Source organism: Watersipora subatra, chromosome 7 (genome assembly GCF_963576615.1).
Source record: "Watersipora subatra chromosome 7, tzWatSuba1.1, whole genome shotgun sequence".
Lineage (NCBI taxonomy): Eukaryota > Metazoa > Bryozoa > Gymnolaemata > Cheilostomatida > Watersiporidae > Watersipora > Watersipora subatra.
Genome location: NC_088714.1, coordinates 22,092,438 through 22,118,514, shown reverse-complemented (window position 1 = coordinate 22,118,514; position 26,077 = coordinate 22,092,438). Strand labels below are relative to the sequence as shown.

At 34.4% G+C, this 26,077-nt stretch overlaps 2 protein-coding genes across 2 annotated transcripts in view; one reads left to right on the top strand and one right to left on the bottom strand.

The window, feature by feature from the left end:
* Positions 1–1,288: 1,288 nt before the first annotated feature.
* Positions 1,289–26,077, bottom strand: part of LOC137399251 (monocarboxylate transporter 12-B-like) — a 38,514-nt gene continuing 13,725 nt past the window's right edge. The window contains exons 2-10 of the mRNA XM_068085276.1: positions 14,645–14,791; positions 13,083–13,229; positions 12,186–12,329; positions 11,305–11,487; positions 9,301–9,443; positions 8,005–8,395; positions 7,265–7,447; positions 7,002–7,166; positions 1,289–1,736 (exon numbers count right to left, since the gene is read on the bottom strand). Of these exons, the coding sequence (XP_067941377.1) occupies positions 1,582–1,736; positions 7,002–7,166; positions 7,265–7,447; positions 8,005–8,395; positions 9,301–9,443; positions 11,305–11,487; positions 12,186–12,329; positions 13,083–13,229; positions 14,645–14,690 (1,557 nt within the window). The 5' untranslated portion in view covers positions 14,691–14,791 and the 3' untranslated portion in view covers positions 1,289–1,581. The remainder of the gene's footprint in view (positions 1,737–7,001; positions 7,167–7,264; positions 7,448–8,004; positions 8,396–9,300; positions 9,444–11,304; positions 11,488–12,185; positions 12,330–13,082; positions 13,230–14,644; positions 14,792–26,077) is intronic.
* On the top strand, positions 17,243–23,420 carry LOC137400548 (monocarboxylate transporter 12-B-like). The gene is made up of 4 exons (XM_068086873.1): positions 17,243–17,246; positions 20,697–20,879; positions 20,979–21,143; positions 23,266–23,420. Exons 1-4 carry the CDS (start codon positions 17,243–17,245, stop codon positions 23,418–23,420), a joined length of 507 nt encoding a protein of 168 aa, XP_067942974.1.

Here is a 26,077-nt window from a genome sequence, read left to right as displayed (position 1 = left end):
TTTCTGTTAATAATGACATAGCAGCAAAACTAAAGCACTTAAAATATGTTCATAAATATTTTAAGAAAAGTTTTTGTTTAGTTTTTTTTACATTATTACAGAGTGAACTAATTTTTGCTTTGTATTTCATATGATGATGATGCAGGTCATTAAAAATGTCAAACATTGCTGATTGTACATGTAAACATCTTCCCTAGATGCTACCAATGAATACTGGTATTCTAACATTTACTGATAGAGATATAATTAGATATAGTTGAGCTGATGATCTGCAGACTCGTTTATACTATGGCCTGGCTACTTACAGCTAGCTAGTTATTAACTGTATTGTATTAAACAGATTTATTAATAAACCTCCGGCAAGCTCACCTATGAATAATAATATAACAAGCAATATCAAAAAATTAATAATATAGTAAGCAATAACATAACAAGGAATAAGTAGACTCAATAAGACAATAAATATTATAATAAGTATTGTAATAAGTAATAATTTAATAATATAATTATTGTTAATAAAACCAGTAATAAACAGAGAATATTATAACAAGTAATGCTACAATAAATAATACAAAAAGTAACAATATAATAAAGAATTAAATCTTTAAAGCTATGAAACTTACTAACCACCAGAGTTTTCTGCTCTTGTAACCTAACAAGGCCTACATGATCTCTGGGTTCCACCCAACAACCTGAATATGCAGGTATCTTTGAGGTGAAGGTAAATGCTTGCAGTCTGGTTGGTATTTGATAGTGCTAGACAAAGGTTCATCCAACTTTTAAACATAAGAACATAAAATAAAATTTATATGTATATTCCACAGGTTTGCTGTCACCTATAATTATGGTGCTGCCATTATTAGAACAGCAGATAAGCAAGGGTTTAATTTGCTATGACAACAATACTGAAACCACCTCAAGTTCAGGTTGCACAACTGTGTGATGTGATGAGGCCGTGAGTCTAAACTTGTTCTAAGCAATGTTGCCCTTTATTGGAGCTGCCGTCAGGTAGTGAGTCTAACATATGAACAACAGCCTCGAGTATAATCCCTAAAAAGGTCTCTAGTAGTGGCAAGAAGAATATCCTATCTTTAATTTTTGAGTCATTAGTTTTCTAGAGTTGTAGGTGGTCTCTACTGTCATACACCTAGCTCAATAGAAACAAATCCTTAGAGACATCTTATGACCAGCACCAACCAGTGTGTAGGAGTAGGTCTATATGCAATCAGTCACCACATTCTGGCTTTTTAAAAATCATAGAACACCGAAGGGCAGACAAAGAGGGAAAAATATTCTTATATTTTCTACTTCACCAATTATAATCATAATCACTACCAATGGTTATTAAAATGATTTCTTCAGCTGTAAAATACAATATTAAAATAACTTTACATTACATATAAATTTTTTTGAAAGAAGCAGAAACATTATACAAAAGTAGCAGCATTTCCCACAATTCTCGCTGATAGAATTACATTAATATTAAAAACTTGAAAGCCTTAATATAGTCAAGCACCAACCTCTACAGCTCTATTAAACTAGCAGTAAATCATAAAGCATATTAGTGATGATAATAGACATCTATTCAGCACTTTGTGAGAGCTCATTGCTAGGTTTATGAGCCTTTCTTCTGATAGCGAAGGCAATTACAAACATGAGAGCACTTCCTGATATGGTACATGCGGCTATGTAGTAGTAGACGTTTCTCCAGTGTAGCGTATACTCATATATGCCACCTAAAATATCATATATAAATACAAATATAAAAATATTACATCAATATATACATCTCAGACAAGGAAGCACAGTTGCGCATGAGCATTAAAATATGATAGATATATACAACCTTTTACTACAGTAAGAGTCATGTCTATCTGTTTGTCTGTCTGTCCGACACCTGACGGGTAGCAAAAAAGATTGATTTCAACAGGATTCAAACTCACAACTTTTGGCAGGTGGTAGACTGACACTCAGATCAGGTGGTAGAATGACACTCAGCACAAGTGGTAGACTGACAATCAGTGCAGTTAATAGACTGACACTCAGTGCAAGTGGTAGACTGACACTCAGTGCAGTTGGTAGACTGACACTCAATGCAGTTGGTAGACTGACACTCAGCACAAGTGGTAGACTGACAATCAGTGCAGTTGGTAGACTGACACTCAGTACAGTTTGTAGACTGACACTGTACCAACTGTACTGATTGACCACCTTGGAACTTTGCAGACTTATTGTACAGGTAGTACGCTTGAAAAACTCTCATGATGCACCAGGCTGTCAGGGTGCTAGCACATATATAAATATTACATTAACATACAAATAATATATATATATATATACCATACATACCTTACCATAAATATTATGTATACACATAAATATGTAGATATAATATATACTATACAAGCTGTACATATGTATATATGTATATACGTATATATATAAATATATATATATATATACAACTCTCCCAGTTTTTCAATTATATATATCTACATATAAATCTCAAGTCTGTAGTTCAGTCTGTCCAGCTATAGCTATTAAAATCTAGGACTAAAAGATCTGCTTCATGCTGGATTTGTTCTCAAAACATCCCGTTCACCAGGTAGTAACCTAACCAATTAAGCTATGTGAGATGCAATGGATTCATTGGACGATTTGAGTCATCATCTGGATTAAAATACACATACCACCCAGCGGTACGTGACATCGCTAAAGCTTGCTCTCACGGCTCCTATTAGTAAGTTTAGCAATACAAATACTGGCTTACACAAATTAGCCATTGGCAATATGCCAGGCTAATGGCATATGGCAGGCAACTACATCAACTGTATTAAAAGAGAGGTGACTTCTTCACCTGCCACTGTTTATAAGCTGATTTTTAATACCCGTGCAACGTCGGTCATTCAGTAGTATTTATATAAATCTCAGTGTTTGTCTCTCATTTGTTGAATTATAGGAATAAAGTGTTAGCAATGAAAAATCACCTTTGTACTGAATTTGAACTCGTGACATTCAAATCGCAAGTCTACTAACAAGTGCGCATAACCACAAGGCTGAACAGTTCATATCGCACCAATTGCTCTTATCATATACAGTATGTACTGTAAATCCTTTTTGCATATGTACAGTTAAAGTTGCATGTTTTATTATTAATCAATACAGTGCGCCATTGGGTTAAGATGTCTCCATTATACGATTTTTTTGTGTTACAAAGTGAAACACGATATTTTTTCAACTTTTTTCTGCCATGCGATATCAACAAAATTTTTTATCGAAATTAAAACTTGGCAGTCGGTGTGCTGATTTCATCAAAACAACGAAGATGCCGATATGCTATTTACCAAAATCCTTCTCACGACGCCTGAAAGAAATACAATGGTTGCTATGTATCTCAGTTCAGCGTTAATCGTTACAAGTTATATTAAAAATGAAACCAAAAACAAATAGGTGGTGAAATTTTAGCAGATGACAAAATTAAAGTTTAGTTTACATATAGTAAAATACATACTAAAACTTAGTTTTGAGTATCTCATTAGTAAGCTAAACTCATTTTAGTTAATTTCAACGTCTATGTTATACATGTACATCGGTCTCAGAGGTGAGAACTAAGAACCCCTTACGGTACGTACTGCACATATTCCATTATAATGCTACATGTTATTGCAGATCATAACCACTAGATACACTAAAATTACTCTAGGTAACTATAATTACTAAGGTTAACATATTATTTTGTTCTTAATTTTTAATATGCAACAGTACATATATAAAATTTTGATGATTTTAATTGGAGGTGTTTGTTTTAGTAATTACTTTGGGTTTCTATACCACTCTATACAACATTTCCGTTTAACGATGCAAACACAGTAACGAGTTAAAATTATATAATTGTATACCAAATATTTTTTCATTGTAATTGTAGAAAATCAGAGTTTGTTTAGTCATTACTTGCTAATTGTTTCACATTTGCATTTAAACACCTTTACAGTTGTTTTATTTTTTCTCCTAGTTTATTTGAACTGCACAAACTTTTCTCATGAAATTAAGCTTGAAAGTTAGAATGGTACCTGCTGTTATATGTCAAACAAAAATGAACTTTTTTGTGCACAGACTTTTTTATTAACTGGGTAGCCCCAGACATTATCTAGTATGTACATACATATATATCTCTCAGACACGTAATCTATGCTATTGTAAATTCACTTAAAAATGTATCATATACGATCATAAAATTTCTGTACATCAGCAAGAAATCTGAATTAATAATTACAGAAGCGTTAGCCACAATTTCTCTAATACAGATCAATATTTTAGTTTGGGCTATGTTCATTGTAATTGCAGCAATCGCCCATTAGTTATGCAAATGATTTGTGGCTACTATATTACTAAAAATACATTTTTGCATGTGTGCAAAAATGCACACATGCAAGTGCACACATGCCTAGTGCTCAAAGATTTAAGCTAATTCAGATGAAAGTACTGAAAATTCAAAGTTTTCGAATTGTTTTAACTTTTAATTTGCAAATAACTGCATATAATACTACTAGAAATTCCCCTGTCATACAGCCCACGACCTGATAATGGAATAAGGGATAATGGAAAAGATGGTAGTGCTGGTTGTTGAAAAAGTATATCTGTAATATATTCTAACAGTCACATATATAATATATATATATATATGTTGTTATATTCTAAAAGTCTAACTGTTCTATAAGTGTAAGAGAAGATACAAATTCAACAGAGGGACCTGGGTCCATATTGTTGGCTGCACTGAGTTTATTAGCAGTGTCAGGTCTAACTTATTGGCATGTATAACATAGTTGTATTTAACCATTGTATGTAATGAAATGTTTCTCATTACATCGAGCACATGTGAGCTGTGATATGTTGTTGTCAAGTCTGCCTAGAAAGTTGTTACACAGTTTTTGAAAATCAGGACAATCTAAAGATTGAAAATGAGGATTGTGATGAAGGGGGGCAGTAATGGGAGGAGCAATATTGTTTTGCGTAATATTTTCATGGTCAATGATGTCCATAAAATCATGATCATCATCTGGAAACAAAGGGGCTGCCAAGTCCATGTCATTTACATCGCCTACAACATCTACTAAGGAATTCTCTGAATCAAATGAGTTGTTGTTATTAATTTGAGTAGCGTGTTGTTGAACATTAGCCTTTGATGTCATGTTTGCTGTGAGGACCTTCTATTTATCCTCCTATTGAGCTGTAATAATTGAGAGATATGTAAATGGCAATGCGTCGGCCACGGGGTGGTGTTCTGGGAAATTGTATGTCCTTGGTAGTTGCCAAGTTGTTTTGAAATTAAATTCAAAAAGTCAATTATGCAAAACAAAAGGTTGTAAAAAAATCACACCTAATCTACTACTATCTCAAACCTATGTTTTACAACAACAAAATAAATATTAATAAAAGCTGTAGGCCTAACCTACTGTAATGTATGTAATTTAACAACAGCATTAAGGAAATATATTTACTAAAACTCTGAAATGCAATATTAGAAGTAAAATGGCAAGCTGCTGTGTAATATACACAGTTTGAAAGTTGGTTGTGTTAAATGTAGAATGGTTTTGATAGCGATCTTTAACAGAAAGCAAGTATGAGCGTTCACGCATCTGGAGGTTTTCTGTAAACTGGAGCAAAATAAAAAAATGTTCTCGTCATAAAGGGGCATTGCAGTTCGGCCCTAGCTTGTACATAAGATCTAAAGAATTTTGGCTAACGTTTTAAATAATTTAATGAAACCTTCGGTAACTGGACAAAAAAAACAGGCTGATAAACTGTGTACCACAATTTCGTACCTGTAAATCAGTCTACCCCTCAAATGGTCTACGTTTATTACAGAAACCTTCGGACAAATTCGAATACTGATTTTTATAATTAAATCTTATAATAATTTTATAAAATCAAATAATTATTCTTATAATTAAATATTTTTGCAAGATATTAAAAATGGAAAAATATTAGAAACCTTCGGCAGTTAAACAATGCCATAGACTGGTGAAATGAGCATGTTTTTCTCACGAAATGCGCACTGCTTAATAGTTCTGCTATCTTTCGGATGGCTTTATTGGCGTATCGTTGGCCAGTTTTATGTATGATTAAAAAAATCTTTTCAAGTGTTATATCGCGATTTTAGGCCAAGTTAATCTGTCTATTTGTGTATAATCCAATCAGATGGGTAAGGTTTAAAACAGTGTCTACAAAAAATAAAGACTTGGTAACATATTTAAATAGGTTTATATGTGTTTTGTAACGTTATTATACTTAAATGACTCCACTGAAAAATGGTTAAATTTGTTGATGAGATTTCGGTACAAGGGTTTGCGACGGTGTTGATGGATAATTTTCGTGAGTTGTGTGCACATATGCATTTATCATAAATCTCCCAAACAATTGCTTCGCTCGTGTTTGGTCGTGGGATAAAATACTACCTGAGGCAAACGGCTAAGTATTTTACTATAAAATACTACCTGAAGCAAATGACTACATAGCATGCTATAAAATATTACCTGACGCAAATGACTGCGTAGCATACTATAAAATACTACCTGAGGCAAACGACTACATAGCATGCTATAAAATACTACCTGAGGTGAATGACTACATAGCATGCTATAAAATATTACCTGAGGCAAACGACTACATAGCATGTTATAAAATACTATCTGAAGCAAACGACTGCATAGCATGCTATAAAATACTACCTGAAGCAAACGACTACATAGCATGCTATAAAATATTACCTGAGGCAAATGACTGCATAGCATACTATAAAATGCTACCTGAGGCAAACGACTACATAGCATGTTATAAAATGCTACCTGGGGCAAACGACTGCATATTATTCTATAAAATACTACCTGAGGCAAACGACTGCATAGCATGCTGTAAAATACTACCTGAGGCAAACGACTACATAGCATGTTATGAAATACTACCTGAGGCAAACGACTGCATATTATACTATGAAATACTACCTGAGGCAAATGTAGATGTAATGCTGGATACGCTCATGTAAGCGAAATTTATAGCCATTGCACTTTCCACATAGTCGATACCAAAAAGCTCTCTGGCTATGACTGGCATCAGACTAAACACTGATGTACCAGTTGAACCCATTCCTATCACTGCAGCCACCATTCCTAAAAGAGAAGACAACTTTCAAAACGGCTATGAAGTCATTTTAGTGAAAGTTTTGTCAATAAGCGAGAAGACTGAAAAAATATCTGCTGAAATTTACCTGCTGCATTGTTGAGCAAGCCACACAGTAATGCCATAAGTCCAGTAAAAGCCATACATAGCCCAACATGAACAGCAACAGGTAAAAGCTTTCTATCGGCTAACCATCCATGAAAGATTCTCATTGGTATCTCCATAACTCCACCGAGGGATAGCACTATGCTAACAAACTCCTTACTGATACCTAAAATGAAATATTCACTTACATGAACTACTCTTCAAACCAAATAATCAGACAGGGGTAGTAACAAATACATATGAGTTACTAGCTAGTGATATAGTTCTAGTCTTTCAAGCGTTCTAGACCTGGTTTTACCGCTCGATTTTAGTTTTTTCAAACTGCTGCAAGCTGTAAACAACCCTTTGAAATCAAAACAAATGTGGTGCTACTCCACAGAGATAGTGCCCTGACTAGCTATTCTCAGTTGTTCAGGAAAACATATTTCAGAAAGAGAAACTGATTCTCTATTCACTTAAGTATTTTATAGAGCAGTAACATGTCATTTACCTCCAATTCAAGGCTTACGTTCATCACACTATTTCCTGTTACAAGCTATTATTTTGCTAGTAGACATCTGGAAAGTAGCTCTTAAAGTTTATTATTTTAAACCCACAGTCTTAGCTCCCAATCATATGAGCTCCATATGCTCAACTCACATTCTGTATAACTAGACTATATGTAGGTCAGAAGTTTATTTACTGAAAGGGCATTAGCTATAAATAAAACCTGTACTCTCTTACCTATCTGTTTGCCCAATGGAGGAATGCACTGCAGAATCGCATCTGCTCCAGACGCAAACGCAAAAACGGAAAACCCCAATATAATGCACCAAGGGTTGTAAACAATCTTCCATTTAAATGACTTTTTTTTCTTTTTGCTATCTTGAGATGGAATTTCCGATGTAATAGGTGCAGCAATTATTCTGGGACCTTCTAGATGTTGCGAACTAATGGCGAGTATCTGAAGGGAAGAAAGGTGATGATTCTCTTGTTTTCTTACGGCCTGACGCAAGCTGAGACTATCTAACTTATCGGGAGTTGAAAGGAACGTGTCTTTGGAATTACATGTATCTATGTCATTCTCCTGGAGGCATTTGGCTCCAAGAGACTGGCTTCTTTTTCGAATTTTGTTCTAAATAGTACAACAAGCATTATAGTTGCAAATAGCCATCTTTTTGCTGAATAAACTATGAATGTTGTTTACAAGCCTAACAAAGTGTTCACATCACATGATCTTGTATTCTGTCACACTTTGCTCCATTGTGCTATGCTAAACTATTTAAGGGAATTTTATGTTATATAATAATGTTTGCTCATTTATATCACTCATACTGTATGATAGTACAACATATTACTATGTATTATGTTTTATATCATCCTGCAAAATACTACAGCATGAAGTAGTGTATTGTGTTCTGATGGAAAAAAACTGAAACTTGGTAATATTTTAGCATACATAGCATTTTATATTATGTTATATGTACTACTTCACTTTGTTCTATTGTACTATATTATGTTAAGCTATGTATATTGTAAAACATAGTATGATATTGTATGGTATTACATGATATTGTAATTTTATTCATATTTTATTAACACTATACTATTTATAACGCATCAAAAAATTTATATTATAATGTATCATAGTATATTTTATCGCATTCTATTTTTTTCATGGCATTAAATGATATTAAATTATACTATGCGGTATCATGTTGTATTGCATTGTATCATTTATTATATTGTAAAAGGCTATATGATTGAATTCAATTTATCTATTCTAAAATGTTGTTATTTTACTATATAACATGCCTGCAAGTAATGTCTATACAAGCATGGCATAGTAATGGCACTACTTCATCCAGAGAGCACTTTATGGAAACTTTCCAAGTGCACCGGAACATGCGAACTATGCCTTACTAACTATAAAGACCAGTATACATAACTAACAATAAAAATGTCTGTATTAATGGAGTGTAGACTGCATGAACACACTTTAAAGAATAAATCTTCTTTTTATATTGTTTGGAACTTTACCTGATCCTCAAAACGACTGTTGGAGTTATCTTCCTCCTCTACAACTTCACCGCCTGATTCGCTGCTTGATTTCACCCATCTAGAGTAATAGCTTAAGGGACGAAGGAGGGCTGCGAGCACCATGGTTTGTATACAGAGCCCAGCTGAAACAAACGAAACTCCCAATATCACTCTTACAATATCGTGAAATCAACATTTCCGGCTTTTGCTTTATATTCCATGCCAAAAAAGAATTGAAAATAATTCTGTGATTAGTTTTTCCATGGGAACTTATTCATATAAATTTAGTTTCTAGCGTGTTTTATCTGTTTTACAGCCACTCTTGTTTTTCATAATATGTTTACCAAATTCTCTCTTCGGTTTATCACATTGTAAAACATAAACTTACAAGTTTATTTTTACAATGAAAGATGCTATTAGTATAGTAAAATCCCATTTTTGTGCCTGACATCCCAAATGACTAACAGGTACAGATGCACTGTTATTAGAAAAACACTCCCCTCCTGGTTTTAATATTTCGTATTATCAGTTATATATTATAATATTCTGATGCAAAGAGTGTTGTATTAAAATATTAGATTCTTAACTCAGGCATATATATCACTGAGCATTTGGGTTAAAATAACGATGTGAGGTTGAAGGTCACGTTGAGAGCAAAAGCAGCAGCGCATTGACAGAGAATGACAAGTCGGCTGTTCAATGCCGGCTGTTCATGCACAGCTCAGGTTACGCTTTTAAATTTGAGTGAAATTATGAAGTTAACCTCCTTTCAACTCTCCCATTTTACTAGCTACAGGTACACCAAGAAACATGCTTAGTTGAAGGAACTCCTACTGTCGTGTATGACAGGTGATTATAACACCCCAGAGTAGCTTATGATTGCTATGAGTTACTATGTCCTTAGAAACTAGCATTATATAAACTAGAATCAGTTTTATTACATTTGCACAATGTTTCAAGATCTTCCAATTTTATTGCTTTCAGATATCAAGTCTTTTAGATTGAAGGGCTTTTTCACTCAACCTTCTTCCAACTCATCCAACAATCAGTGACCCATTTTCCAATAGTGGCGCACCCCACCATCAACCCCTCTTTCTCTCTTTCTCTCTTTCTCTCTTTCTCTTTTTCTCTTCTTTTCATTCTCTTTTTTTTCAGTTTACTAAAAGCACATATCTCCATCTCTTTCTCTCGCTCCCTCTCCCCTTCTCGCCCTCTCTTCTTCTCCGCCACTCCCTCTTTCCTTTTTTCTCAATTCCCCAACACTCCCTCTCCTTTTTCTCCCCATCTCCCTCTCTCCACACTTCCTCCTCTTCCCCTTTTTCTTCTCTTTCCCTTTTTCCATCTCTCCATCTCGCTATTTCCCCCTCTCCTCCACTCTCCGTCTCTCCTTCGCACCTTTTCTCTTCATTTTCTCACTCTGTCGCTCTATCTCCCCTCTCTCCTCCTCTTACCCTCTCTCCCTCTTTCCCTTTCCCCATCTCCCATTCTCTTGCTTTCTTCCTCTCTCCCTCCCTCATTTCTCCTTCTTTTCCTCTCCCCTCCCTCGTTTTCTCCCTCTTCCTTTTTCCCCCTCTCTCACACTCTCTCACTCTCCCCTTCGCCATCTTTTTTCCTTTCTCCCACTTACTCACACTCCCCTTTGCCTCTCACCCACTCTCTCCCACTCCCTCGCTTTCTTTCTTTTCTCTTTGCCCTTTCTTCTTTTTCTCCTCTCCTCTTTTCCCCCTCTCTAACTTTTTCTCTCTACATCTCTCCTTCTCTCTGTTCACCCTTCTTTCCCTCTCTCTTTCTCTCGCTTTCTTGTTCTTTCTTCCTCTTACTCTCCTCCCTCTCTCCCCCTCTCTCTCTTTCTCTCTTTGGCTTTCTCTCTTTCTCTCTAACGATTCCATTCTGCAAATAATGGCATGAGAGTTCAAAAACTAATGTTTATCTATTCAATCAACAACCTTTCTCTCTAAAAGTTATAGCAATGTGAAGTCATGTACCATAGCTCGCTGTACTTACTGTGAAGCGTTAAGGCACCAGAGAATGAATAGTTATCAAAAAGCTTTCGAAGACTTATGGCTGTGACTAGAACTCCGATGCCAGAGCATGAGGTTGTTAGCCCAAGTGATAAGCCTTTTCTTTTATCAAAATAAGGAGCAGAGGCTGTGAATACTGTGAGTAGCATCATACCATTTCCTATACCTGTAACGAAGCACAATTTATCCAGAGTTTTCTAAATTGGACTGTCAGATGCAAAATAAAAACATCAATCAAAAGTATTTTATCAAGTGTTCATACAATCACATCTTGCTTGTGTCTATAAAGTATGATAATCTGCAACTATCTAATTTCATTTCAAGTGGAATATTTATTGGGCATTGTTTAAGTCCCCTACAGTAATGCCCTATGTTTACATGTTGATATATATGCATGTACTTCTGCTTTTTTACCTGTCTCTTGGTTTTTCTTTGTAGAATATCCGAATGTATTTTCTTACATATGCAATGTTTGTGAAGGGTTAAAATTTAACCTTGCTATTTCTATAAGCGTATACCTATATATAGAAAAAAGTACATTTTGACAAAAAATTTGTGATCATTTTTTATGACCACAGTTTTACTAAAGTGCATAACTATATAATCAATAATACTTTGAGATTTGATAAAACTATTAATTTTTCATATGTTCCAGTCACAGAATAAAAAGCTTACCAGAACAAATTATTAAATGTACAAACAAAAAACCTTTATGAAGAAATATTACATTGAAAGACTTTGCGAGGGAATAATGGCAACCAGTTTCTAGAGTATACTGCAAAACTATTTTCAAAACACAACTATATGTTGTCAAGTGTGAATCTGACACTATCTTACATTATGTAGCTGTAGAAAATCACTTACCAAATATGAGTCCTCTTGTAAGGTACATACACTCTATAGAAGGTGAGTAAGCGAACGATATCATGCCGATTGTTGATATGCCCACTCCTAACATACTTACAAACCTCGCAGATGTTTTGGCTAACAGCAAACCAATAATTGGTGCTGTAAATAGAGATGATATTATTAGGAAACTGCTGTTGATGTGCTGACATTGAATAACAAATACCTCACGTCTAACATAATCTTTATTTAATGATTTTGTAACTGATTACCCAGTTGGATGTCTTGCATATATTTTATCAGAAACGATCAAACTATTGCATCTTAGTGTAAGAATTTTTTGTATTTTCGTTTTTTTTTATTTTGTATGTTTTTTCAAAGAATGTTAAAACTCATTAAATATTCAAATGACAATAAAAAATTTACTGACTAATTAATTAAAAATAATTAATGTAAATTAATTAAGTTTAACTAATTAATTAATTTTAATTAATTAATCTGCTTTAATTAATTAATTAATTAAAACAGATTAAACGCATTTCAGCAGCTAAAATAAAGCATCTATAGATGATGGCTGCTGTTTTTTTAATCCTAACCTGGAGTATTTCACGCTAAAACATTAAAATGTATATTTATTAGCTTATGTTGATAACATAATAAAACTTTATAAATAGCGCCAGTTACAAAGTAGGTTAAAACGGAAAACTAGGGCAAAAAAAGAATAATTTGCTTCGTCGCCCAAAGCATGACAGCTTCTACTGACAAGCAACAGCAGGAATAAGATTCCAAGTAGCTGTCATATTTTTTTCAATGTAAATATTTATATTAAATTCACATCACAGCTTATTGACCTTATATCAAATAAAAAGTGCAGGCATTGTAAACTTGATAGGTGAAGCAGGTGATTTTACTAACCTGACATATCGCCAACTAAAGTACTAACACTAAATATCCAAAGAGCAGAAGTAGCTGATTTCTCTGGATACAGTTCCATCACTTCAACTAAAATGATCCCTCGGTTTTTCTCATTTCCACCCATCCAGAAAAAGAGTCCTCCACAAGCTATGGGTAACACTTGGCATGTTAGCATCAGATTGCACATCAAGGTAACATTAACTGAGCACTTCAAACCATTCATTGTTTTGCTGTGACACAGTGATTGACATTTAAGTTAATGCTAGAGTTATGTTATAAGTTTTGATAATTATACTACCAGCTTTATTGTGACTAGTTTGATGATCGGCAGCAAATATGACTCAAGATGTTTATATTTCTGTGGGTTAGATGATGTGCAAACTTAATCAGAGGAACATTCAGTTTTGACTGCAGCAGATCTTTATCTGTATTTTAGTACAATAAAGAGTTCTAGTAAAATAGGAGTGTTGGTTGACAGCAACAAATAGAAATAATACGGGTAGTAAAAGTTATATAATAAGACGTGTCTCTCACACCATCCCAAGAAAAAATACCAGTAAAAAACATACATTTTAGTTTCTCGCGCTACTCCCATTCTTTGCCCGCCAGTTTTATAAGAACTTTATCTTTCTGGCAACTTGGACAGTATAGCATTCCTATTTGTGAGTATTATTTGCCTGCAGGTGTAGTATTCCTTACTAGGAGATGCTGAATTGCAGAGTTCACTTATTTAGGCTTTGGGGAGCGGAGGTTACCACCTCCACAGTTCAGCAACCAAAAATCAATTGCCCGCAGAGCTAGTTTAAAAATGTTGTTATAGCTGTATATTTGGACTTGACAAAATTTAAAATTTTCACAAATAGCAGCTATTATATATTAGCTGAGACGACATACATAATGTCAAGGGTAGTTGAAATTGACCAATTACAATCCACTTTCACAGATATATGGCTCAGTGACAAATTCTCAAATTTGTCCTGTATTCTTCTAATGAACCTTCTCAAGACTAAACACTTCATCAAAGACCTGTTAGCCTTATATATTAAAAGATGCAGTGAAAGAAACTCTTTGATCCGTAATAAAATCAGAGAATAAAAATTCAAAACGAGTTCCCTTTCAAATGTAGCAACTAAAGGTAAATATTAACCATATGCAGATTTATATTGCGAGTACCATAATAAAAATTGACATGTACGCATTACAAAATGTGTTCACTTGAAGGCTGAAACTAATACTGGTGATTCAAAACCTCCCTTATTTCACCCCCAGTGTGGTTCAACTTTAAAGTTTTTCTTCTACGAGTTGTTCTAGCCTTGTTTATGGGTGCTTTCAGGTTTCTTAAGAGTATTGATATGAAATAAAGTATATCTAAGCTGTTTCACTTCTAGTCATGTACTTTGATTGAAGTAATATGAACTGATATCCTCAGAGTTTGTTTAAGTAGCTTCTCAGGCTAGGTTATGAATTATAAGACTTAACAATCGAAAACTAGACAATATTAACAACAAATATCATAGTCTGACAAACATAAGGCAGAAATATAGATCCTAATTTCCTCTTACCAAATGTGATGACCCATGCCCAGCCGTGGTCAATTGGAAGAGCCATTATCAATGGTTGCTAGCACACCTGTATTAATCTGTTATTTAGACACCTGTCACCTTCTGTCATCAAAAAGTTGCTCTAGTTTACAGATTCCTTCCAAATTTCTACAAGGATAGGATTTATTTTGGAAGAGAACATTTTTATAGTCTATCGATCTTGGACAGCGCTTCAGCTCATTATCACTCTGTATTGATTAATCTCTCGTAACTTGTACCCAAACAGCAACATTAAATTTATTAAAAGATAAAATAAAATTGATTATGTTAATAATGGTAAGAATGTCATAAACCACACTAAATAATATTAGAGAAGGATGAGACTACAAATCTCCAAAATAGAAACACTGCAAAGGAACTGAGAAGAGTATGATAAGGTTGTTTCATTGAAAGGGTTAGTAATTTGCTACCTGTACTATCCTACCTATACCTACACTAACTACACTACACTACCTATACTACCTATACTACCTATACTACCTATATCTACCTATACCTACACTAACTACACTACCTATACTACCTATATCTACCTATACTACCTATACTACCTATACTACCTATACTACCTATATCTACCTATACCTACATACCTACACTAACTACACTACACTACCTATACTATCATTTATACCTATACCTACCTATACCTACCTATACTATCATCTTCAAAGTCTTTTAAACTGTCATACGATAGACTCATTGACTGGTTATTCTAAACAGCTGAGTGAGAGTTGGTCACTACTAACAATTGTAATAGTACATCACATTATGCAGATTAGTTGGCAGATGAACCTTTACAATAAAGACTTCAGAGCTTTTCTAAAGTTGGGAGTAAAAGCAGCCAACAATAATGGGGTTTTAAGATTAGCGATTAATCTGGTAGATTTCACAAGACAGAAGAGCTTGTTTCCAAAAACGGCAAAAATTTCTACTTGCCCTTTCAGGCTAAACTGTGCTTGCTAAGTTATACAGTTTCACCTTCAAGGCGTAGCTCATCTGTTATGCCCTGTTTGGAGCAATCAGTGACATGAAGTTGGAGTGTTTTCTGTCAGTTACAAGAAGATCAGATAGGTTTGGCTACCATTAACAGTATAAGGCAGCACAAAAGTACTTTAACCTTCTGCTATGCACTAGCCGAATTGAGAATTTTCTCAACTTACCAAAGCTGTCCCTAGCTACTTACATGTATGTAGTGAAAACCTAGAGCTTGAGGTAGAGTACAACAGAGTCGTGCTCCAACTCCTTCTTTTATACCTAATCCTATGAAAGTACTAAAAAACAAGGCCTATGAATTGAATGCTTGAGATCTTCCACCCCCTCTTCCACACCTATGTTCTATTATAGTAGCAAGATAGCAATCAGTAGATGTAATTAAACAGGCTTCTTTTTTAAACAGTGATGCAACTTACACATTGCTCTAAAGGTGTACTTCAAGACTAGTAGTTGATTCACTTTCTATCCCAGCTGTGAATGAAGTAAGCCGCATCATATCTCAATGATAGGCTGAACTGATTACGCTAGCTGCTCCTTGATTGGACAATAATTATAAAACTTTCAACAATAATTACATACGTTTACTTTACCTTTGTGTTTGGGTTTGAATTAGAGTCATAACATACACAATAGTATGATGCTCAGTCAATACTGGTAACCTCAAACTTGTATTGAGAATAATTTTATTGTTGTGCTACAAAATCATAATAAATAAATATTATTATTTATGTACATTTTATATGCTAGAAATTCTACTGTGATACAGCCTACGACCAAAGAGATGTTGGAAAGAAAGAAAGGGTACTGATGGTTGAGAAATGCAATATTAGCAGTCAAATGGCACTGCAGTGCAATAAGATAACTGCAAAGGTAGCTGTAATGTACGGGGTGTGGATGTTATTATATACAACAAATAGCAATAATGAAAGAAAAAGATTATATGTTTATACCTCTCCCCCTGCTATAGGAGAAATGCAATATTGGCCAATATTAGAAGTAAAATGCACTGATATTATTAGAATAAGCAATATTATTAATATAGTAATAATATAAAACCAATGCAAAATTTTGTTTACATTTAAAAATTTCATTGCTAAAAATATCAAGAAGTTGTGATATTTATATATATTTTTAGAAAACCTGTACTACATAGTCATTGTTCTGTAGTCATCCAAACTTATAATTAAATATTGTAATAATCTCATAAGAATCGTTACAGAAAAATATCATCGTCATTTCCTTTACTTGCACTGCGTTGGACATCAGTTAGAATACCAAAGTACTCAAAAGTGTCTAAAATGTCAGTTACTTTGAAATCGGAAAAATAGGAACGATTTCAGTACTCCTACGTTAATTACAGAAACATTTGGCGATTCGACAATGCTATAGACTGGTGAAATGTGCACGTTATTTTTTCGTGAAATGCGCATGACTTAATCATTCTATTCTCTGTCGCTCGGCGTTTTAATTTCCGGTCTTAACTTTTATTAAACCAAGCTTTTCAAGTGTTTTGTGAGAATTTTAGGCAAAATTAATTTGTCCATTTGTGTATAATCCGATCAGATGGGTAAGTTTTAAGAGAACATCGACAATTTACAAAGACTTGGTAACATATTTAAATAGGCTTATATGTGTTTTGTATCGTTATTATACTTTAACAACTCTACAAAATGATGGTTAAATTTGTTGATGAAATTTCTAGACAAGGGTTTGTCTCATTGTTGATGAATAATTTTCGTAAGTTGTGTGCACATGCATTTATCAAAAAAACTCTCAAACTTCGCTCCCGCTCGTTTGGTTGCGGGACAAGTAGCTACTCTGCCTGTTACCAATCTTATCCCTGAAAATTGACTGTTTTATAATAGCCAAAATAGTTGCCAATAGTAGTCTACAGATTTTGTCTAAATCATTAGCTTTTAGCATAAGTTCCAACAAGGGTTCAGTGAGTCCGTCTCAGGGGTTTGGTAAAGGTCTCTCAAAGCAACAACAAAAATCACACTGATTTGCAAGGCCATGTCTTTATAAGAATATAAGGAATTTATCAAATTTTTGTGAGTCCATGCATTGCACTAATTGTGGGTTTTGCGCACAGTGATTTTGATACACAGTTCAGTTGGGGCATCAGCAAAACATATAAGTATGTCTTGTATGTGCAAACAACCAAATTTAATTTTTCACTAAAGAAGAGTTTGGTGAAAGCGCATATGGAACTGGTGAGGTTCAAAACGCTAAACAAAGCTAAGAATGGCTGGTTAAGTTGATGTGTGCACTGCTATAACTCTAGTTAAAGGTCCCTACTACTTTGATTGACTGGTCTAAGTTGATGTGTGAGCTGCTATAACTCTAGTTAAAAGGCCCTACTACTTTGATTGACTGGTCTAAGTTCATGTGTGAGCTGCTATAACTCTAGTTAAAGGACCCTACTACTTCGATTGACTGGTCTAAGTTCATGTGTGAGCTGCAGAAAATAGAAAAATTCCAGTTTACTGGTAGCCCTGTCAGAGTAGTGGATGAACAGTGATCAACCCAGATACAGGTGGCAAAAGACGATGCTAGCAGCCAGCTTACACTGATGATACAGCAGCAGACACAAAAAATTGAGAAGCTGCAGGAGCAACCCGGCTCCACCAAGAAAATGACCTAACCAAGATCTACCCTCTGCTTGAGTTGCAGCAAAAGGGACATGCCTGTAAGGACTCTGACTCGGGGACACGACAGAGGGCCAAAACAGTAGCCCATGCGGCTCGTTAAACCGAGGCCCTTGTTTCCCAACATACAGGCAAGATGACTCAAGGACCACGAAAAGGGACCGACGGGTGGATCTATTCTAGAAGGGCTAGACAAGGAATGGTCATTGCCCGAAAACGTCATTTTGACCACCCGTAATTACTATCAGTCTTTAGATGGTTCTAGCCGCAGACTAGCTTTAGAACTACACCAAAGAGAAGCCTCTACACCAACCTGTGAACGAATAACTTAAAGCTAGAGACAAAAGAGATGGACCCCTTCAGCCTCACCTTATTGAAGTGTGACCAATAGACCAACTCAGATGCCTGCCTTAAAACTGGCAGGACTGGCCCAAAAACTGGCCGCCAAACTAGCCAGCCCAGCGTGATGTATCGCGAAAGCTTCAAGACTTCCTTTTCAATATAACATAAAATTTTATACTGTACTGTAAGTGATATAGTATGAATACCATAACATGATGTAATACCTTGCAATATCCTTCAATACTAGCAATTATCATGGCCAAACTTAAAAGACAACCTAAAACTGTATAGTATATATAATATGTTACAGTATAGAACAAACTAAAGTAGGAAATTTATGATATAAAACACTCTATAAGCTAAAATATAACAGTGTATGTATATTATTTATATTAAATATAAAATATAACAATATATACAGTGGAACCTCGATTCAAAAACCAAGTTGTTCGAGATCTGAAACCAGTTTTCCCATTAAAATGAATGTAAGTGAATTTTGATTCATTCCAAGGCGAGTGAACCACTTCGGTAAAGTATTTTACATCATAAACTGTACTTTATACTGCATACTATAAATAAAAATGCTCAGATATAGATCACGTTTAATTTTAATAAAAGGTTTTGTATTTATGATTATGGAAAAAGAAAACAAATGTAAACATTCCGTATAATTGCTCTTAAAACATCAAAGACATTAAAGTTTAAGATACAATGATAAAAATTGCAGAAATTGATAATGAAACAACAAAAAAATGCAACAGATCAGTTACATCAAAAATCATAGGAAAATGAAAATATAAACAGCAATGACACATTTACTTCACATCTTTGAAGGAGAATCCTCCTCTAGAACAATGTAGGGTAACTCGACTGGAGGGGTTATTTCTCTAGAAAATTTATTTAGTAAATCTCTTCATCCCAGATAGTTCCTCTCTTTTTGTAAAGAATTTATGAAGCGTAAATCGCTTCTCGGTTTGTTAATGCATGTTTTCATGCTGTTTCTGAAGCTGTTCCAATTTCAATGCACATGCTCTCAAATTTGTGTTTGAGATTCGAGACGAACAAATCTCAAAATTTTTGGTTGATAAACGAGTTGGTCAAGAACCGAAGCACCCAAGAGCTGAGGTTCCAATGTATATAATCAGTAAACAAATCGGCAAATTTTAAGTTTGAGATAAATTATTTTCCATGTCGTGAGGCCAAATAAATTAGCCCTAGCAAAAAAAGACGAATAAGCATCGCATTGCATATACTTAGGTCCTAAAATATTTTTGAACAGAAGCATTGTAACTCATGGATGCAAGGCTAAAATAATTAGAATGCGCATGGTGTATGAGGTATATAAAACTATGATTGTTCACTCGCCATTGTAGCTCAGTGGTAGAGCGTCCAATAAGTAACTCTTTGATGCATTTGTTGTGAGTTCCAGTCCAGCATAATGTGGAATTTTAAATCAAAATTTTGATAGCTATAGCTGGACATACCGAAAACAGACATACTTTGAGAAATATATATATATATATATGCTTTTTCAGAAAATAAACTTATGACCTATTCATAGTCTAGCTCTGCAAAAAACATGTAGGTTGAGTATATGGAGCTTATGTGGTTGGGATCTAAGACTGTTGGTGTAAAATAATGAACTTTGAAACCTACTATACCAGATGTCTACTAGCAAACTACTAGCAAACTACTAGCTTGTAACAACTCATTGGCAGCCTTGAATTGGAGGTAAATGACATTTTACTGCTCAATAAAATACTCAAGTGGATAGAGAATCAGTTTCTCTCATTGAAATATGTTTTTCTGAGCAACTGAGAATAGCTAGTCAGAGCACAATCTCTGTAGAGTAGCACTGCGTATGTTCAGATTTCAAAGGATTGTTTACAACTTGCAGCAGTTGGGGAATATACTAGTGCTTAAAAAATCAAAATTGAGGGGTTAAACCAGGTTTGAAACACTTGAAAGACCAGAATATGATTATCTGGTTAGAAGATTAGTTCTTGTGAGACAATGTTTCATTTTAGGTATCAGTAAGGAGTTTGTTAGCATGGTGCTATCACTCTGTGGAGTTATGGAGATACCAATGAGAATCTTTCATGGATGGTTAGCTGACAGAAATATTTTACCTGTTGCTGTTCATGTTGGGCTATGTATGGCCTTTACTGGACTTATGGCATTACTGTGTGGCTTGCTCAACAATACAGCAGGTAAATTTCAGCAGATATTTTTTCCAGTCTTCTCGCTTATTGACAAAACTTTCAATAAATTGACTTCAGAGTCGTTTTAAAAGTTGTCTTCTCTTTTAGGAATGGTGGCTGCAGTGATAGGAATGGGTTCAACTGGTACATCAGTGTTTAGTTTGATGCCAGTCATAGCCAGAGAGCTCTTTGGGATCGACTATATGGAAAGTGCAATGGCTATGAATTTCATTTACATGGGATTGTCCAACATTATATCTACGTTTGCCTCAGGTAGTATTTTATAGCATGCTGTGAAAGCACTTAAAAGTTAAAAACTTCGATTGGTTAAACTTAAATTGAACCTTTTAGCGTCAAGAAGCTAAAAGGTTCAGTTGCTATGTCGCGGTCAAGGCCAATTCTTTTCGCGCAGATAATTGTATTATTTCCGTAAAAAGAGCCTCAACATTCTCTGGGCGGTCAGACAAAAACAATACGATATCTAGAGATGCCCCGATTCTAAATTCACCAGCCGATTCAGATACCGATCCGATATACCGATCCTAATTGAAAAATAATCCGATTCAGATACCGATTCAGATCTTTTGTGTTGCATAGATAGTAGCTCATTTTATTATGCAAATACAAACATAATGCAAAGAAAACATGAATATTATTGTATTTATTTGTTTGCATTTATGGAAAAAAATATATACATATTCACATACTGACATACCGTGCATGTAGTAACAAAACAGTCCATGTTTCTTGTAATTTGTAAATAAAGGTAATTACTGTTAGTGGTACAGTTCTATCTGTGATAACGAAGTCCCTCTTCTATTGTTAGATGAACTGCTGTGCCTGTACAAGTTTAGAGCAAATCAATGTTTCTTTTAAAAACCGTTAGTGATTCAATTATCTCAGTAAGACGTCTCTTTTCTTCCATCATTATCAATGTAGCCAAGCGTCCTGAAAGGGGATTCCCTTGCAACAGATGTTGGAGGACAGGCTACATACCGATACGCCACTGGGGTTACCGTTTTTTGTACAATACAAACGATTCATTGTATCGTCAGGATCAAGAGAGTGATAGATAACTTTATGCGTCGACTGTTTAAATTACTTTCGTAATGCTAGTAAATAGAAATATTACACTGTGTTCTTGTTTCCCATTTTTGGTATCTTGTTCGTGATTGCTTGCAATAAAATCTAACGCTGTAATTGGGAAATACCACACTTTTTGTTTACGTTCTGGCTAAAAAGTTTCCTTCGCTGTGTTGATCAGGCTATAGACATGAAATAAATTGCGTGGCAGGCCTGAAATTCATTAAGTAAAAGTAAGAAGCTTACAGCTGATGATTTTTTATTAGTATAGCAGGCTGAAATACAGTTTTCTGCTAAATGGTTGATCTGTAAAAAGTATCGGAAGGTTCAGGTTTTTTAAGAAAAGATCGGCCGATACCGATTCAGATACTTGACACTCATATCGGCACCGATACCGATTCCGATACCAAAATCGGGGCAACTCTAACGATATCTCATTTTTACATTTGTGCCAATATCGAGAGGTACCAGTATCGTCTTCAAAGTTTTGATGGATAGCTTCTGGTGGAACAGTAACTAATTTTAACCTTAGTAACTGACTAAGTAATCGTTATTATTTATTCAACATATTCAGGATGGATTTTGATTTAGTTTGCTCAGTTCGTATTAATTTTATCATTGCCGAATCATCTTTTATTGTGACCGTAGAAAACAAACCTAATTTAACTATTACTGGCTAATTATTTCACATTTTTATCTAAACTTTTTTATACTTGTCTTATTTTTTTAAATTTATTTGACCTGCCGAAAACATTTTGCTCATGATATGAAGTTTGAAAGTTACAGTTGTTTGACAAAGTTTGAAAATCTTTACAGTTTTTTTTTATTTTTTCTCTTAATTTATTTCAACTGCACAAAACACTTCCCTCATGATATGTAGTTTGAAAGTTAGAATGGCAAATGTTGTTATATGCTACCTATATGTTTGTCGCAGCCTTTCTGCACCTTGCAGATTGATACAAAGTCTTATTAAACTTGTCACCTGGGTTAGTAACCGTCAATGTACAGTTAATTTTAGTAAAGCAACCGCATACTCAAAAGTACAATAAATAAAAGCTTGGCTATGATTAGTGGCAAATATTCACTTGCGATGTAAGGACACCATAAGTGAAACGTGAAAAAATATGTACGTGGAGTGATACATGCCATAACTATGTGTAGCTAGTCAACAGTATGTTTTGCTGAGACCTGAAAGATTCTCACCCATGTTGATGGTCATGCATTCAATGCCCATGTGCAACTGTGCTTTCTTGTCTGAGATGTATATATTAATATAATATTTATATATTTGTAATTATCTATGATATTTTAGGTGGCATATATGAGTATACGCTACACTGGAGAAATGTCTACTACTACATAGCCGCATGTGCAACATCAGGAAGTGCTCTCATGTTTGTAATTGCCTGCGCTATCAGAAGAAAGGCTCATAAACCTAGCAATGAGCTCTCACAAAGTGCTGAATAGATGTTTATTATCATCACTAGTATGCTTTATGATTTACCGCTAGTTCAACAGAGCTGTAGAGGTTGGTGCTTGACTATATTAAGGTTTTCAAGTTTTTAATATTAATATAATTCTATCAACGAGAATTGTGAGAAATGCTGCTACTTTTGTATAATGCTTCATATTCTTTCATAAAAATTTATATGTAATATAAATTTATTTTAATATTGTATTTTACAGCCGAAGAGATCATTTTAATAAACATTGGTAGCGATTATAATTATAATTGGTGAGGTAGGAAATATTTTTTCTCCTCTGCCAATGTCGGTGTTCTATGATTTAAGAAAAGCCTGAGTGAGTTGACAGATTACATATAAACCTACTTCTACACACTGGTTGGTGCTGCTCATAAGATGTCTCTAAGGATTTGTTTCTATTGGGCTAGGTGTATGATAGTAGAGACCACCCACAAATCTAGATAACTGGTGACTAAAAAATTAAAGATAGGACATTTTTCTTGTCACTACTAGAGGCATTTCCAAGAGTTAGATTTGAGGCTGTTGTTCATAGGTTAGACTCATTGCTTTACAGAAGCTACAATAAAGTGCAACATTGCATAGAATAAATTTAGATTTAGGCCTCATCACACTGCCCAGTTGTGCAACCTGAACTTAAGGTGGTTGCAGTATTGTTGTCATAACAAATTAAACCCTTGCTTATCTGCTGTTTTAATATTGACAGCACCTTAATTATAAGTGACAAAAAACATGTAGAATATAAATTCTCTGTTATGTTCTTTTGTCTAAAAGTTGGATGGACCTTTGTTTAGCACTATCAAATATCAACCAAACTGCAAGGGTTTACTTTCACCTCAAGGATGCTTGCGTATTCAGGTTGTTGAGTGCTGACCAGAGATTATGCAGACCTTGTTAGGTTACAAGAGCAGAAAACTCTGGTGGTTAGTAAGTTTCATAGCTTTAAAGATTTAATTCTTTATTATATTGTTACTTATTGTATTATTTATTATATTATTATTTCCTATGTTATTTATTGTAGCATCACTATTTATACTGTTACTTATTGAATTACTCCTTTTCATATAGTTAGTTACTTATCAAGTTATTATTTACTGTATGTACTCAGTTCTGAACTGAATGTCCCAACGAACTATGTGGTTGGCGTTCAATCAACAAAATAAAATACTCACTATATTCACCAACTACATCTGTCATACTACCAAAGGTTAACTCTAAAACAAGCATCTGTAGCTTAAACATAACCTTGGCTACAAATGGCTAGAATAAATAAGACTGCAAAGTGAGATAAACATTTTTTAGCTAGGTTCATATTTTTTGCCAGCCTAATTGAGTGAGCACACTTTAACCATTTATCTAAACTTCCCACTCATATTTTAACCATTGGTCTGATTTTAATTGGTACTTCTAATTGTACTCTGGTTCAACTAACTCATACCTTCATGTGAGTTAGTATTTAGTTAGGGATGTTCTGATCTTCTCCACCTACTGTTCGAAGAGCGCTACTGTAACAGTGGTGTACTACTGGGCATTGCTACCTGTCAGAGTTGTCTTCCACAAAAGAGCAGGAGAGCAGGACTCAAACTACAGATTGGCCATTTGGCATTCCAAGCAGCTAACACAGCCGCTTATAATATGTAGGTTGTTTACAATGAGAGGATACTGTTTCACTGACTCAACACAGGTTGTAGGTTGCCAACTAACCGTAAATGTGAATATGCTAGTAACTAGAAATTCCCCTGTCATACAGCCCACGACCGACGTGATATTGGAAAAAAGAAAGGGTACTGATAGTTGTGAAATGCAATATTAGCAGTCAAATGGCACTGCACTGCAATAGGATAACTGCAATGGTAGCTGTAATGTACAGGATGTGATTATGTACAACAAACAGCAATAATGAAAGGAAAAGTTTATATGTTTATATCTTCCCCCTGCAATAGGAGACAAATCAAATCATAAGCAGCTAACACTGCTGTTTATGATATGTACGTTGTTTAGAATGAGAGAGGATACTGTTTCAATGACTGAACACAGGCTGTAGGTTGCCAAATAACCGCAAATGTGAATATGCTAGTGAAAAGTAAAGCTATTTATACCTGAAACTAACTAGTAACAACAAATCTAGCACTAAAATCTTTAAAAGGCTAAAACAGTTGAAGGCAAAACTAGACCTGATTTATTACAAACGTAAGAGCCAGTGCAAACATACTGGAGGCTCAACATGTGAACAAAGTTATTTTTCTTAGCATTTCTACATTACATTTATGTTAATAATGACGTAGCAGCAAAACCAAAGCACTTAATATATGTTCATAAATATTTTAAGAAAAGTTTTTGTTTAGTTTTTTTTACATTATTACAGTGTGAACTAATTTTTGCTTTGGATTTTATAATTGCTTTTTATTTTAAAATCATAGAACACCGAAGGGCACGCAAAGAGGGATAAATATACCTATATTTTCTACCTCACCAATTATAACCATAATCACTACCAATGGTTATTAAAATGATTTCTTCAGCTGTAAAATACAATATTAAAATAACTTTATATTACAAAATAATTTTTTGAAAGAAGCAGAAACATTATACAAAAGTAGCAGCATTTCCCACAATTCTCGCTGATAGAATTATATTAATATT